General features: G+C 41.7%; 1 protein-coding gene across 4 annotated transcripts in view; it reads right to left on the bottom strand.

Annotated features, from left to right (window-relative positions):
• OLFM3 (olfactomedin 3) overlaps window positions 1-13418 on the bottom strand; it is a 61229-nt gene extending 47811 nt beyond the window's left edge. The window contains exons 1-3 of one of the 4 annotated variants that reach the window (XM_061630560.1): window positions 13275-13403; window positions 3611-3631; window positions 903-910 (exon numbers count right to left, since the gene is read on the bottom strand). In XM_061630560.1, coding sequence (XP_061486544.1) covers window positions 903-910; window positions 3611-3631; window positions 13275-13403 — 158 coding nt within the window. Of the gene's footprint in view, window positions 1-698; window positions 725-902; window positions 911-3610; window positions 3632-13270 lie in introns of all 4 variants that reach the window. The other 3 variants (XM_061630561.1, XM_061630559.1, XM_061630557.1) reach the window with 3 other exon arrangements.
• Window positions 13419-15122: the final 1704 nt, after the last annotated feature.

The raw sequence follows: 15122 nt of genomic DNA on the forward strand, positions 1-15122 counted from the left end.
CATGGTAAGAGTCCATCTCTATGTCATTTTAATACAGATTTGTGGCAAAACTGTTGTGGGGGATTGCTGTACTTGCTGTCGCTGGTTTGCTCAAGGTCTTGGAGACTATGCGGACCTGAATGCTGTTGAATGTTGCTGAGTACTGTTGAGTGTTGTAGAGGGACTGAAAGGGGGAAGATGACCCACCCCACCAGCTAGGGGAAACTTGCTGACCTGGTGAAAGTTGAGGCACGCCCTCCTTGAAAGAGGCCAATCCGGGAAGTAGTTCCCCAAGCAAACATAGTCCTGAACAGGCAGAGTAATTGAAATGTGAATGACGGTCCCTCCCTACATCTTGGAGAGGTATTGGTGACTGTTAGAAGCCCCAGTTCAGCCTTGGATAGACTGAACCTGAACTAATAAAAAAAGGAGAAACCATGGTTAACAAGGGGTCTAAGGTGGAGCTTTCTCCGGGAACACCCCTGGCAAAGATGATAAAAATTTACAGTGAGCCTTGAGCTCTTGCATGCATTGAGTGCTCTTCTAATAAAAGGAAGCTTGGCTGTACGAGTTTCCCTCCCCTTTCCCTGATGTATACCGGTTTATGAGCCAGATCTAACTGGAGGAAAATGCATATTGTGATGCTGTCACACAGTCTTGCCTCTGACCATTAGGTGGGTGTTGCTGTGCCATAGCAGACCCCATGACCAGAACTGGACTTCTGAAATAAGTCTTTTCTGTGTGACTCCAGTCTTCTACACTCTACCTAAGATCCACAAAGGGACTTTTAAAGATACAGAAGACCACTTGGAGGCCGGGTCTGGCAACCAAGAAGTCTCCTGTATCTTTAAAAGTTGTGCAGGGGGAAGGGACAATTCCACCTTGTGGTTTTTCTCATTACAGGGTTGCAAGAACACCTGCACTTGGCTGGCTTTCTCTTCTCCTAAAGATACAGGATCAGTCTCAGGCCAGGAACCTGGCAACCCTAACAGAAATGTATTGTAAAAGCAGCATTTCAAGTGTAAAATTTTATTTTGAGTGAAAAAGTATACCTGTGTTGGGGTATCGCCATTGCTGGGGTGAGGGTTGGATGTGAGATTCTGTTATGCCATTCTGTTAATCTTATGGATAAAAAAAAATTATTCTACTACACACTCTGTGTGTGTGTGTTTATTTTTAATGTCGTTTTAGGCTACTTAGATGTGTAGCAGCCAAGGCCAGCACCTTGTAGGCACTCAGTTCTTTTAGAAAAGTAACCTAAGTGTAATTGTAGTGATTACTTTTGAGTAAGGATAATTAATCAGTTAGTTTTAGAGCAGTTGCAATTGTAATGGTAATTTATTAATTTTTAGGACCATGTAACAGTAATTGTAATTTATTACTTTAAAAAAGTAATCTTCTAAGCTCTACAGCAAACCAGCCGCAGTTCCCACAGTTACATATTTCCAAAGTCCCTATACGTTCCATATCATACTTCCTCTTCACCAAAGGCCTGCAGAAGAAGTGAGTCTGTTGTCTCCTCAATGAAAACAATGTAGGGTTGCCAGCTTCAGGGCCTGATCCTGATCCTGTATCTTTAGGAGAAGTTGTAGGGTTACCATCATTTTGTCATTTCAAAAAGAGTACATTTGGCTTCGATAAGTGAAAAGTAAGAGTACGCTGTTGCACCATCTCAAAAAGAGTACATGTACTCTTAAAAGAGTACGGTTGGTAACCCTAGGAGAAGAGAAAGTCAGCCAAGTGCAGGTGTTCTTGCAACACTGTAATGGGAAAAACCACAAGGTGGAATTTTCCCTTCCCCCTGCACAACTTTTAAAGATACAGAAGACCTCTTGGAGGCTGGCAACCAGCATTCCATTCTGCAACATTTTGTTGCAGGGCACCACTTAGTATTTATTAGTATCGAAGATATTAAAAGGTTGTCTTATAATGTTCAAATGATTTTTTAATTTTCTAAAAATAATTATAATGCTTAAAAAGTAACATATACAACACAAAAAGCAACACATTTAAAAAGGGGATTCAAGACATATATTGCAACATTAATATTGCAGCACAAATCCTGAGAAAGGGCAATATCCCCACAACAGTGTAGTGCAGCCTTAAAGGAAGATGTCTGGATCCTTAAAAATAAAAATAAAAGAATAACAAAGGTGTATTTATTATTTGGACAGGTCCATAGAATGACATGCCTCAGGACTTGCTGGAAAAGGTTTATATGAGGTCCACAGTGTTCTTCTATCCATTGTGTTTATTATTGTTATGATGGAGGGGATTTGATTTAACAAGAACAATAAAAGCAAAACAAAATGGAGCCAAAGGGACCAATTTTGACACGTTTTGAACAGCTGGAAGCATTGGAAGCTGGAACAAGTCCAGCTTATCAAAGGTACAGTTCCTCGTAATGTAAATAAAATGTGGGCCAATGATACCTCCATTCCTTGTGGCATCTCCTATTCCATTAAAACTGATGTCATGTAGTAATGAAGACACTATTGTAGACCGACCCAACATACCAAGTCACATGTAGCCCATCTATGGTGGCCTGACAGCAGGACCGGCTCTATCATTAGGTATAGCGAGACAGCCACCTCAGGTGGCAGAAACGGAGGGGTAGAAGCACTGGGGAAGGGTTGCCGCACAGAGCTGTGTGTGCCATGCAGCCTGCCCACTAAGCTAGTTTGGTGCCCCTCCAATGCAGCAGAGGATGCTGCCCCAATTACATTCTTGAAAGGATTCAAGTGCCTGTCTGGTTGGATTTTGTACATGGAATGGAGGAGAGGTGCCATCTTATCCTTTGCCTCAGGCAGCAAAATGATTTGGGCCAGCACTTACAATCCCACTGCCCCAATCCCCACCAAGGGTTTTGTAGTTCCAGGCAAGCAGTAAAGCTAGAACTGGGCCACCATACATGTACAGTGGGCTGTGTTCACTTTTGGTGTTACAAACTGGTTCTGTGGGGAGCCTGGGCTACAATATTTGGGACCTGTCTACATTTTCTTTTCAGCAGTGTTATAGCAAAGTCATCCAAAATCCTGATAGTGGTTGTGGTAGTCGCACTAGCAGTGGTGGTGATGATGATTATTATTTTGCAGAGTTGATTATGCTTCTGCTCGCCATGGAGAGAAGGAGCCACACAGGTTAATAAAGTCTCACCCCTTTACTGTTGGAAGTTGCCATTCCTGCTCAGAGTCCTTCTAGCTTCCGAGGTTCCACCAGGGATCTTGTCTTTACAACCACATGGGCAAGAAACCCCCTAAAATTCTCCAAATTCTGAACCAGAGCGGTCTTGGAAGGATGCCTATACACAGGAATTAAGAACATAAGAAGATCCCCCACCCCATCCTCAGTGCCACCATACACATGTTGTGAAGATGTGTACTGAAGATGCTGTTGTTGGAAGTGTACATGAAAAACATAATGTTTTCAGGATGCTGGGACATTAACCAGGGAGCCCTGTTTGTCTGCAGTTCCCTTTTGCGTGTATGTTTGGTGGTAACTCTGGGTGGGCTACCAAGTAATGTGTGAAACATCCTCAGACAGAAAGGAATCAGCTGCAGGGCCACTGCACTCTGACTAGCAGCAGCTAAAAAGGGTATCTCACTGCTTGGCTCTCTGAAGTCCTTTTAACCAGAGATGCTGGGGATCGATCCTGGGACCTTCTACATGCAAAGCTTGTGTTCTCCAGCTGAGCTATGTCTCCTCCCCAATTCCACTGCTAAGTAATTAAGTAATGATAAATCAAGAAATAAACATGAATTTGTGACCAGTCCTAACATAAGCTTATGCTCCATCCATGTCTCATTCACATTTGTGCCATTACCTGAGCTATTAAAATGTGTGTTATTTATTTATGACAGTTATATACCACCTTTCTGCCAAAGCACTTAAGGCTGTTTATATTTTATAATAATGACTCAGTAATGGATCACAAGGTTCCTGTGGCATTGGCAAGTCTAAGGCATGGAATGGAGAGGTGTGGTGGTTTCTGCTCAGGGAAAGCACAGGATGAATAAGCAGACAGTTTGGGAATGATGAGTAACAAACTCAGTGGCCAATGTAAGGAAATTCAACTACTGAAAAACGAATGGAGAACATTCTTATAGGTTTAAGCTACCCTTATTCTTGCTAAGCAAGAAGACAACATGATTGTCACTGGACACAGGGACTATGGGTAAAAATTCATGTTCAGCTTCAGGCTTAGTTTGATATCCTTGTGTATCTCTAGGCCTCAGTTTTCCATTTGCAGGGCTGGTGCCAGACGGCGGCCAGGTTGGGCCCTGGCCAGAAGGGCCCCTCCTTAGGGTGGTAGGGTGCCACTCTTATTTCATGATCTGTGTCAGTGTCAGATCCTGCAACGTGACCCTCCCGTGAATTGTGGAAAGGGAGCTCCCAGGCACCCCCTCAATACAGACAGTGCTGGCTTCAATAAGCTTGCCTGCACACCCCACTTACTTCTCCTGTCAGTGTGAATGCCATGTGAGCTGTACGCACACACCTGCCATCACCCAAGATGGCAGCGGGAGCTTCCCTAAGGGGTGTAATCTTGGCTGCTAGCAGCCATGTGCGCTATGCATGCACATCATTCACACAACACAACAGATAGGTGGAGTGCACAGGCAGGCTTATTAGCCCCACATCGACTGTATGGGGTGACGGGTTATGGTGCCGCAGATGAGAGTCCAGTGATGCCTGGCACTGGCCCTGCCCATTTGGAAACTGGATGGAACAGTAATCTGCATTATTAGAAGCATGAAGAAGATCAAAAATTGGTGCTGCCCACCTTGAGGCTAAGAGCAAGGTCAGGCTACAAATCTAAGTACATAACATTATGTTGTCCATTCACTCGAAATCTTATATTTGCATCACAATACTGCACATGCTTCCTCAAAAGTAAATTCCACTGAGGTCAGTGGGACTTACTCCCAGCTAAGTGTGTGTGTTTAGGATTGCAGCCTTGTTAATAATTTATATAGGGTCATATATGTAGCTGGTGCTTTACAGGTTAACTTAAACAGAACCTTTCTCAGACCCGAAAGATATCAAGTGTGTATGTGTGTGTGCATATATATATATATATAAATGTAATTGTGATTAACAAAACAGAAGTTTTTATTGTATTAACAAAACGTTTCAGCTTCCGCCTTCATCAGCTGCTAACATGCAAAATACACACACACACACACACACAGAGAGAGAGTTGCATGCTGAACTAGTGTTGTTCTAAAACTAATCACTACGAGATGTTTTTTTAAAATAACTTCCAGTTCATATGATGCATATTTAGCACTACGAAAATCCTTAGGCACAGTGGAAGGGTATTGTGATTGGCTACCCAAGCTTAAATGATTGACATTAGGCTATATTTAGGACACAGTGCTTTTGTGCCTTCTGTTTTTACTTTATTATTTCCAGCATCTTTTATGACTTTAGAAATGCTTCTATTCCCTAGGAGAAGTGGCACAGCAACAAACAGGTAAAACTGGATAAAGAGAAGTGTAGATATACTTGTTCTGCAACAAAGAGCCATGGCTCAGTGACAGAACACCTGTGTTGCATGCAGAAGTTCCCTGGTTCAATCCCTTGCATCTCCATGCATGAAACTCGGGAAAGCTGCTGCAACCATGTGTAAACAATGCTGTGCTAGATGGACCACAGGTCTGACTCATTATAAGGCAGACTGCTAAAGCCAACCCCCACCACTTGTAATTGAATCCCAAACAAAGGCAAAAGCTACTTTGCCTCCATCACCACCCCTCCTAGAAAAGAAGCTAAAAAATGTAAATATACTGCCTTCAAGTCAATTCCGACTTATGGCGACCCTATGAATAGGGTTTTCATGAGGCTGAGAGGCAGTGACTGGCCCAAGGTCACCCAGTGAGTTTCATGGCTGTGTGGGGATTCAAACCCTGCTCTCCCAAGTTGTAGTCCAACTACAACTACCCTAACCACTATGCTAGAAAGCATCAAAAACTAACAAAAGCTGCCAACCTGACTCCTGCAAATGCAGATTTACTACTGGCAGGTCTGAGTAGGGAAAATCAAGGAATTTGTAGGGGAATCTCTCTTCCTGCAAGGAGAAAAGGATGACTTCAACACTTAAGTGAATTTAGGGCTGAATACTAACCACGTGAAACAGGAAAATAACAAGAGTTCTGAAACCAGCAGGCCCCTGCTCCAAGGAGGTTACAATTTACAGTTGACAGCTGGAAAGGCTACAGAGAAAGAGTAAGGAGTGCCAAAGGTGATGAATGGGAACAAATTGTGTTGCACATTGGCTTAGCTAGAATTAAGAGTTGGGTGAGCTTTCTCCCCAGTTAAACTCGTGTTGGATTAGCTTGGAAATGAGCCAGATTATTTCTGAACTAGCCATGTTTTCTGAGCTAATCCAACATTTGGAAAATGAAGGTACCCCTCCCTCTTTGTCAGCCCTATCCTCAATCTCCAAAAAGGCCCTCTTTGCCAGTCAAGACCTCCCAAACATCTTCCTTCTTCCCCTCAAAGTCTTACCAGCCGGCCGTGCGAGCATCATAATCATGTGCGATTCTATGTGTCGGGACAGCAGAGAGGGAGGGAGGAATGAAGGGATCTTTCTTTTTTTCTCTCCCCATGTGATGCTACTTTTGCCACCAACTGGTACCGTATATTCCGGCATATAAGACGACTTTTTAACCCTGGAAAATCTTCTCCAAAGTCGGGGGTCGTCTTATACGCCGGGTGTCGTCTTATTAGGGTTGCCATATTGCCCGGATAGCCGGGTTTTACCCGGATTCTAAGCATGCCATCCGGCGCCTGGCTAGCCCCTTAGGTGGCCCGGATTCTCAGCTTTCATTTAAAAAAAAATTAAGTTTCTAGGTGGTGCGGTTCTCGAGATATATATAAAAACGTCAGGCACCCCCCCCCCGGTTAAATCTTTTTTTAAACTACTTATAGCACTTCGTAGCTTTAACCCTGCCCGTTCAGGATTTCAGCCAATCAGTGAAGTGTTTGTTTGGTGGCAGTGTCTGCAAAACCTCATTGCGAGGCCAGAAAATGGTGGTTTCCCATCCTGTTTATCTGAAAATCTCATAAATTGGGTAGGTATATACATTTCAGTTTTTCCCCCTGTTGTGTGTAGGAGTCAGATCCTGGGCAGTGTTTTGAAAACCTTCCCAATAGTTGCTTTTGGGGGTAAAAACAGTGCTAATCCCATATGTCCAGAGTAAATCCTGTTGAATTCAGTAGGAATTACTTTTGAGTAGACATGATTATGAATGTGCTGAAAATCAATGGGACTTTGGAGTGAATGTAAAAAAGAATTGTGTTTGTGTTCTCTTTCTGCCCCCCCCCCAGTCCTATTTTAAAGCAAGTAGGCAGGGCTTACTTAGGTATTGCAGTTTTTATTCTGTAGGAAACTAATACTGATTTTTAAAAAACTAATACTGATTTTTCTCCAATGACCAATTGGTTTGACAATAAACTATTATATGGGCTGTATGTATTTATATATCTGCAGTGTGTGCGTGTGTGTATGGAGTCTTTCCAACACCCCTGTGAGGTAGGGTTGGAAACCAAGGCAGCTCACAACAAGAAATAAAGCCATTTAAAATCCAATAACCATAAAAACAAGTATAAACAGTTGCAAAACAGTGTAAAGTGGCATGATTCGGAATTTTGGGTTGTGTGAATAAAGTTGCTTATCACTTGAGGTTGCATTTCTGTCCCTGTTTGAGTAAGCCCCATTGGAGTAAGCCTGGGACTTGCTTCTGAATAAATAAATTTAGGATTGCACTATAAATATCTTTACAGTTTGTGTAAATTATAAATATATTTGATAGTTATGCTTATATAAATATTTCTTCATTTATCATATTTTTGGTTTTTGGTTAGGAATCCTGACTGGTTGTGAGATGCTTAGTTTTTTGCCTTATAGGAATCTTGTTGTGGTTGGTATGGTATTACATTTAGGAAAGTGTTACTGCCTTCTGTATTTTTTTTTCCTATTTGCATTTCACTTATCTTTAACCTCACTCCGTTACAGCCATAGAAGCAACAGCAGCATATGCAAGATAATTAACTCCCATTAGTGATAAGAACAAGAATTTATAATTATTATTTCAATTAAAACAAGAGGCTTATCAATACTTTGAAGAGGACCAGATATTTATTTTCTTTCTGAGCCCAGGACTGGGTCTTTCATGATGCCCGGTGTGTGTGTGTGTGGGGGGGGAGCAGGAGAGTAGTCGATAAGACAGACATCCTGGCATTGATAATCGAATTAGCAAGGTATGTGTGGGGTTGTTGTACACTTCCAGGCTCAGTTTCATTTTGAGTATGGAGGTGGAACCTGTGTAGATGTGGTTATCAAAGGGAGAAGAAATTTTAAGTTAAGCAAAGCTCTGCTTTTATAAAACCTAAGAAACATACAGTACTTTGAATGTCTGAGTGCCTGCACCAGTGGAATACTGGAGGAACTTGTAAAACTTGCTGCAACAGTATTTAGAACTGAGCATGTGGTATGAAAGACTCCTTTTCCTAACATTTTGGCTTGTTTTTCTCTGATTGTGTATTTTTATTGTTTTTACTATATTTGTAAGCTGTGCTGAGCTCTGTTTTTAACAGCAAAAGGGCAAGATATAAATTCTCTTAATCAATAAATACTCCATAGTGTTGGAAACTAGAGTCTAGGCATTTAATGTTGCTTTTAAAAAAAAGATTTCTCACATCTTTCCCCAGTTTTTGGTGGTAATTCCTAGGCACAAAAACAAAACAACTGGACAATCCAAATATTAATATTTATAAGTTTATAAGTGACAGTTTTCCTGCTAAGTACCTGCATGTCATAAGCAGGGGTAGTCTTATACGGCGAGTATATCCCAAACTCTATATTTTAACTGGAAAAGTTGGGGGTCGTCTTATATGCCCAGTCGTCTTATACGCCGGAATATACGGTACATCTTTCATGAGGGAGAGTGTTCTGGTTATCAGGGGAGGGTCAGGGAGGGTGTTTTAGAGATCAGGGAAGGCTGGTGGGTGGGAAGCCAAATATTCTTCTCAGGCTTAGATTTAAACCAAACTTGGAGAAGAATTCAGTGGCTTCTAATCTCATTTCTCCTTTGAGACTATCATTACAAAACCCCAGGACTCAGATACGGCAAGCGTTGACAGCAGCTCTTAGAGTTGACAATTGGAGGAAAAGGCTATGCCAAAGATTTCGCCAAAAAAGGTGGATTTTGAGGAGATATTTGAAAGAAGAGAGCACTATGTACATGATGATATTACAATGATGGTGATTGTTATGTTCATTTCTGCAGTGCCATCAGTGCTCTTGGCACTTTACAGAGGCAGGTCTATGTGCCAGGAACTGATAATCTGAAGGAATATTGAGGGGTGTGGCATGAAAGAGAGACATCAGAGGAAAGGGGGGGGAGAGGCAAGGAAAACAAGATGAAAGAGGTGAAGGTAACATGAGATGAATGGGAATGAACAAAGTTACATCTGCTTGGGCTATTTCAGTTGCACACACCGAGGGGCTATTATAATGGGTTAACAGAGCAGGATACTTTGCCATGATGTCGAAACTCACTGAAATGGCACGAGTCATTGAAGGAATACAAAGCCAAGAATAATTTGAGAGACTTTGATCCCCCTTTATTAATTTCAGAAAACAGGAGCACAACTTAGAATGCATTCAAAGCATTCTCACTGCTGCTATGATTCATAATTTATATTTTAAATTATATCAGTTGTAATTTGTAAATACGAGGAAAGGTTATACGTTGATTTATTCCAATTGTAATTATGTAACTGTGTTTTATGTGTTTGCATGTTCATAATATATATGCATATGTGTATGTATGCATGCATGATGTCTAGAGAGAAATCCAGACAGACAAATAGAAATAGCTGTTATTTATTTATTATTATCAAATTTATATCCTGCCCTTCCTTCTAGGAGTCCAGGACGGGATATATAGATACTGAATAGCAGTACTGTAGCCAAAATGTTTATTTTTGCCATTGTTTACATTGATTACAACATGGTAGCATACTTTTAGCTGCAATCCCTGGTGTTCAGATCTCTTGACTAAGTGGAAGATTTTCCTGCACAGGCTCCACTGAACTGAAGTGGGGATTGGGGCGGGGAAAAGAAGGTGTGCAAGAGCACAACAGGCTCATTTATTTCAGTAGAAGACTGCCCACTCAGTGTATACTAGCCAAGTTTTTGTGGGTTTGTTTGGGACTGGGGCATCAAATTCCATCAAATTCAATAAAAAAACAGCAAAAGAAAAGAAAAATAATATTTCTCCAGACCAGTTGGGGGAATAATAAAGGAAAGTGGATTTAGTGTTCTTCCTTTATGATGCAGTGTGTGCAGCAAAATATCTGAAAGGGTGCAAAGCTTGATAACGGGATGGATATCTGCTTCACACTTGATGGTTTCTTTCAGTTTAACCAAGGAGAATTTGTAATCGCCACCTGGTGCCTTCTGCATATGGAGCCCATGTCTCCTAAGTTGCCTGTAGTAAACTTACAGAGAAGCTTATTATTCTCTTATAATTTCCTGCAATGTGGAGATTATATTATTGTTGTAGGGACTGCTGTTGTAGGGATTGCTGAGATAATGTAGGTGAAGTACGTTGGAACGTGCTGTGTAAATGTTAATCATGAGTAAGAATTATTTATTGGATCAGAGGATTTCGGATATAGCAATATAAACAGTTTTCAGGATGTGTGTTATCTGGACATGCGGTGCCCCCTCCCCAAGCCATGGAAAGCAAGAAGAGGAAAAGGAAGAAGAGAGTGACAAAAAGAGTGAATAAGGGGTGGGATCCAAACTTTGTTTCTATAGGGAATTTTAAAAATGAAATGGACTGCCTTCAAGTCGATCCTGACTTATAGCGACCCTATGAACAGGGTTTTCATGGTAAGGAGTATTCAGAGGGGGTTTACCATTGCCTTCCTCTGAGGCGGAGTGGCAGTGATTGGCCCAAGGTCACCCAGTGAGCTTCATGGCTGTGTGGGGATTCGAACTCTGGTCTTCCAGGTCATAGTCCAGCACCTTAAGCACTACACCACACTGGCTCTCAGGGAATTTTAAATTCTGGACATAATGGACTTGTAAGGCCCTCCTCTTCAGATGGCAAAGTGTATTACTTTGCTTACTTTATGTGGTCTGACACAGCCCTCCCTGTTTCAGATGGTAATGCATTTTACTGCACTTACTTCAATATGCAATAAGCCAGCCCTGCTGAGTTTGGGGGCTCTCCTGCTCATTCTGTTGAGCAGGGTTCTGGGCTTCTGCCCCATAGTCCTGCCCTGGTGGCACCTTTGCTTACAAAGGCTAGCAATGAGGCTGGGAGAGTAAGATTTTGAGAGTAAGGCTCGAAGACCTGCTCTTGGATCAAGTTTAAATTCCTGAAAAGGTAAATTATGAAATGAAAACAACAACCACATATTACAGCTAATTGATGATATTTCCTAGCCTTAATATCCTTCCCTTCTTGGCCTCCTATGTCTCACAGCACAGCCAGTCATTCTTCTTTGGGGAACCCAGGTGAATATCCATCCATCCATCCATCCATCCATCTATCACATTTGTATCTTATCCTTCCTCAAATGAGTTTGGGCATTGTATATCACATCAACCCTGCAAGGTAGGTTAGGCTCAGAATTGAGAGAGAGAGAGAGAGTAGTTAAAGTTTGGTCAGTTACTTTTGTGGCTAAGAAAGTGTTTGAACCCAGATATCCTCATTCCCTGTCTGCCACTGTATCCACTACACCATGCAGGTTTTCCAAATTTACATTTTTAAAAAAACCTGTATTCATTCACCATACAACTGCTGCAAGCAGTGTCCCTTCAGCCCCTTACTGCGAGCTGTACCAAGACATCTTAACTAAACCCGATGAGTTCCCCCCCCAAAAGTACTTTCAATAAAGACTGCGAAAAGGGGTGAAGGGAGGAGGGAGAGGATGCACAATGTATAGCCTCTAACCATAATAAGATACAGCTCAACTGAAGTCTTGAGAGCTATGCCAGTTCACTTTAGGTGAAGAGCTGATCCATCAAGTTTAGTAAGTCAAGCTATGGATGCACAGTTCAAATGCACTCATATCTTTCCAGAGCTCCAGTAGGTACAAAGGTGGGTGATATTCAGGGGCATCTCTTGAAAATATTCAGGATTGTTTCCCTTCCACCCACATTTCCCCTTAAATCAATAGGACTACATTAGAAGGTCTTTAGAAATAGCAAAACAAGGAGTCCAAATGAACAGCACTAGAAGCTCACTCCTATAATTATCTTCTCCTGTCCACAGGCTATTGGCAAATTCAACATTGATCAGTAAATTAATCACATCTTTAGTTTTTAAGCGAAATTTAGCCCTGAGCTGTTCTTACCCTGATATTTGATTGCAATTACATTGAGCTTTAGCACAGGTACGGAGGAACGATTTCTCACATATATTTAGTTAAGTGCCTTCTCTTCAAACTTTCATTAGCTCTCTTTCATCAAATGAGATGGCAAAGAACTAAGGATTCACTCCTTCCACCGGGCTATTAAGCCAATGCCTGTATTAAGACCACAGAACGAAATAGATACAAGCAATTTTGTACTGGCTGTTGTTATGCTGGAACGAAATTTACTGGCATGCATCATATATGAACTGCAAGTAGTCATAAATGGAAGATTAAATCCATAAGAAAAAGTGGCAGGATATCTATAGATGGGAAGCTGGGAAGAATAATTGTCATTCTTTCCTCTATCAGATTGCTTGCAAGTACTTGTTTGGCCATCCTGTAAAGCTCCTACCTTTAAAATGTTATTCAGGGATATTTATATGCTGCATTATAACCTAGCAGCAGGAGAAAAAAAATCTGCTCTGCAGCATATGATAGTTTTTACAATAAAATAAAATTAACTCTGACAAGTCTAACCTATTTTACTCTGTATAACCACAGCAATATTTCTGAAATAGCAATAATCCTCCTGCAAATGAAGAAAAGAAAAACAGCCATAACTAACAAAATCTTGAATACTGTAACACTTGCATACAATACCACTGTTTTAGATAAATATTCGACAAGCCCACTTCAAAAATCTCCTGAAGCCAGTCTGCAAAGATTCTTTCCAACTGTACTGCAGTTGTAGGGTCTAGGTTACAACATGAATTACTTAAGAGCCTGGGGGTTTCCTACTCAAAACAAATGTACAAGGAGGTAAACTTATAATTACAGACTTTTATGGTATCTTTAAAAAATGCAGAATGTTCCCCCCTCCCCCAAATGAAGGCTTTCAAGAGATTGAAGTTACTTACTAGAGTATTAGAAGTGGATAGCCTGGTGGTATTTAGTCCTACCAGTGATGGGAGCGTTTGGGACATCCAGTTAGAGATCATTGCCATGGTACTAAGGACAGCACCAAGCTTGAGCAGTGGAGGACTCATTGCTGTGGAGGCTAATGAGTTTTCATAGTGACTGATTATCATCCTAGTGCAGGCTGGCAGGGAGAGGCGTGCCTGCAGATCACAACATCCACAGCATGAAAGGGGATCAGCCTCCCCAGATTTAATCATCCACTAAAAACACACACATCCAGGCAGCCTCTCTGTCTCTCTCCCCAACACCTCCCAGTGCATCTCCTAGTCTTCTCCCTCATACCACCAAACACTAAAGCAGGCTAGCCACAGACACACTATCCTTTTATATGCCTGTAATTATTACTGCTTCCCTGCGGAGGGAAGAAAAGGGAGGGGGGTGAGAAGGGAAGGTTCTAAAGAATCTGCTAAAATCTAGTTAGCTCAACCGGTGGGAGATGCCCGGATGGCTAACAAAGTCACCAGGGACAGGCATCACAAAGCTAACCTGCTACACGTAGCTGATAGGTATGAAATGGAGTCTCTTCTAATTCACAGACAATATTTGGAGGGGCACGTAACCACTGATGAGGCTGTGAACTTCTAAAGGCCATCATTCTAGACAGCTCTTTCCAATGTGTGCATACAGATCTTGTGTAATCATGGAAGGGTGCTGAATTCTGCAGCACTGATTTCCCAGTAAACATGAAGGGTGTCAGGCTGCACATTTGCCTCTATCAGTTCTGGCAGATTGAATATGTGTACCAATCCATAATGTACATGTACAAATCCATAATGGAGATGAGGAAACGGATGGTGTGTCCTCTTTTAAGCAACTCATCTGCACACCTAGGCACAATGAATCACACACCTGTAACACTTGTGGCCGTTGCTGTCTAACAAGTCAGGCTTTTATCTATGCTGCTTTGAAAAACAGGACAGAAAAGACATTTGCTAATTTCAAATTAAGACAAAGAGACTGCTGTAAAATAACATGCTAAAACTATCCTGTTTGTGAGGTGCCAGAATTTGTTTCTAAATGTGTGACAACTTTACTGATGTCCAGGACAGTCATAAATACTTGTATCTTTAGTCCTCACGTACAGCAATGCAGTCTAGATGCATGTAACTGCTTCCCCTCCCCCCCCATTCTTCTCGTGTCTCTTCTGTTGATATCTAGAATCACAGAACAGTAGAATTGGAAGGGGCCTATAATGCCATTGAGTCCAACTCCCTGCTCAATGCTGGAATTTAGACTGTAATCTTTATGTTGATGTTTACATTGTTGTCTCCTTGGGACAGAGTTCTTACTTATTTAATTATATTAGTCTGTAAATATCACATACATCAATGACACTCTACAAATATACACATTATCATGAACAGGAGTAACATCATCATCAGCAACAACAGTTTCCCACTATTGCCATAATTTTCTGCTATGGCTCATGGTATCACAGTTTATCTAGAGCAGCCTTTCCCAACCGGTGTGCCTCCAGATGTTGTTGGACCACAACTCCCATCAGCCTCAGCCATTGGCAATGCTGGCTGAGGCTGATGGGAGTTGTGGTCCAACAACATTTGGAGACAAACTGGTTGGGAAAGGCTGATCTGGAGAGACAATATTACAAGTAGAGAACTAAGCTACAAGTTCAGCCGAATAATGCAATAGCTTTATTATTCTTTAACAGTGCTACAGGATTGGTCATGGCCCATGAGAAAGTGTTTCCTGCCACCCTCTCAGAAATTCCGCTTCCACAGCCCCACCCTGTCTTAAAATAAAGGTTCACCTGAGGCCACCTGAGTTTC

The sequence above is a fragment of the Rhineura floridana genome, chromosome 6 (genome assembly GCF_030035675.1).
Source record: "Rhineura floridana isolate rRhiFlo1 chromosome 6, rRhiFlo1.hap2, whole genome shotgun sequence".
NCBI lineage: Eukaryota > Metazoa > Chordata > Lepidosauria > Squamata > Rhineuridae > Rhineura > Rhineura floridana.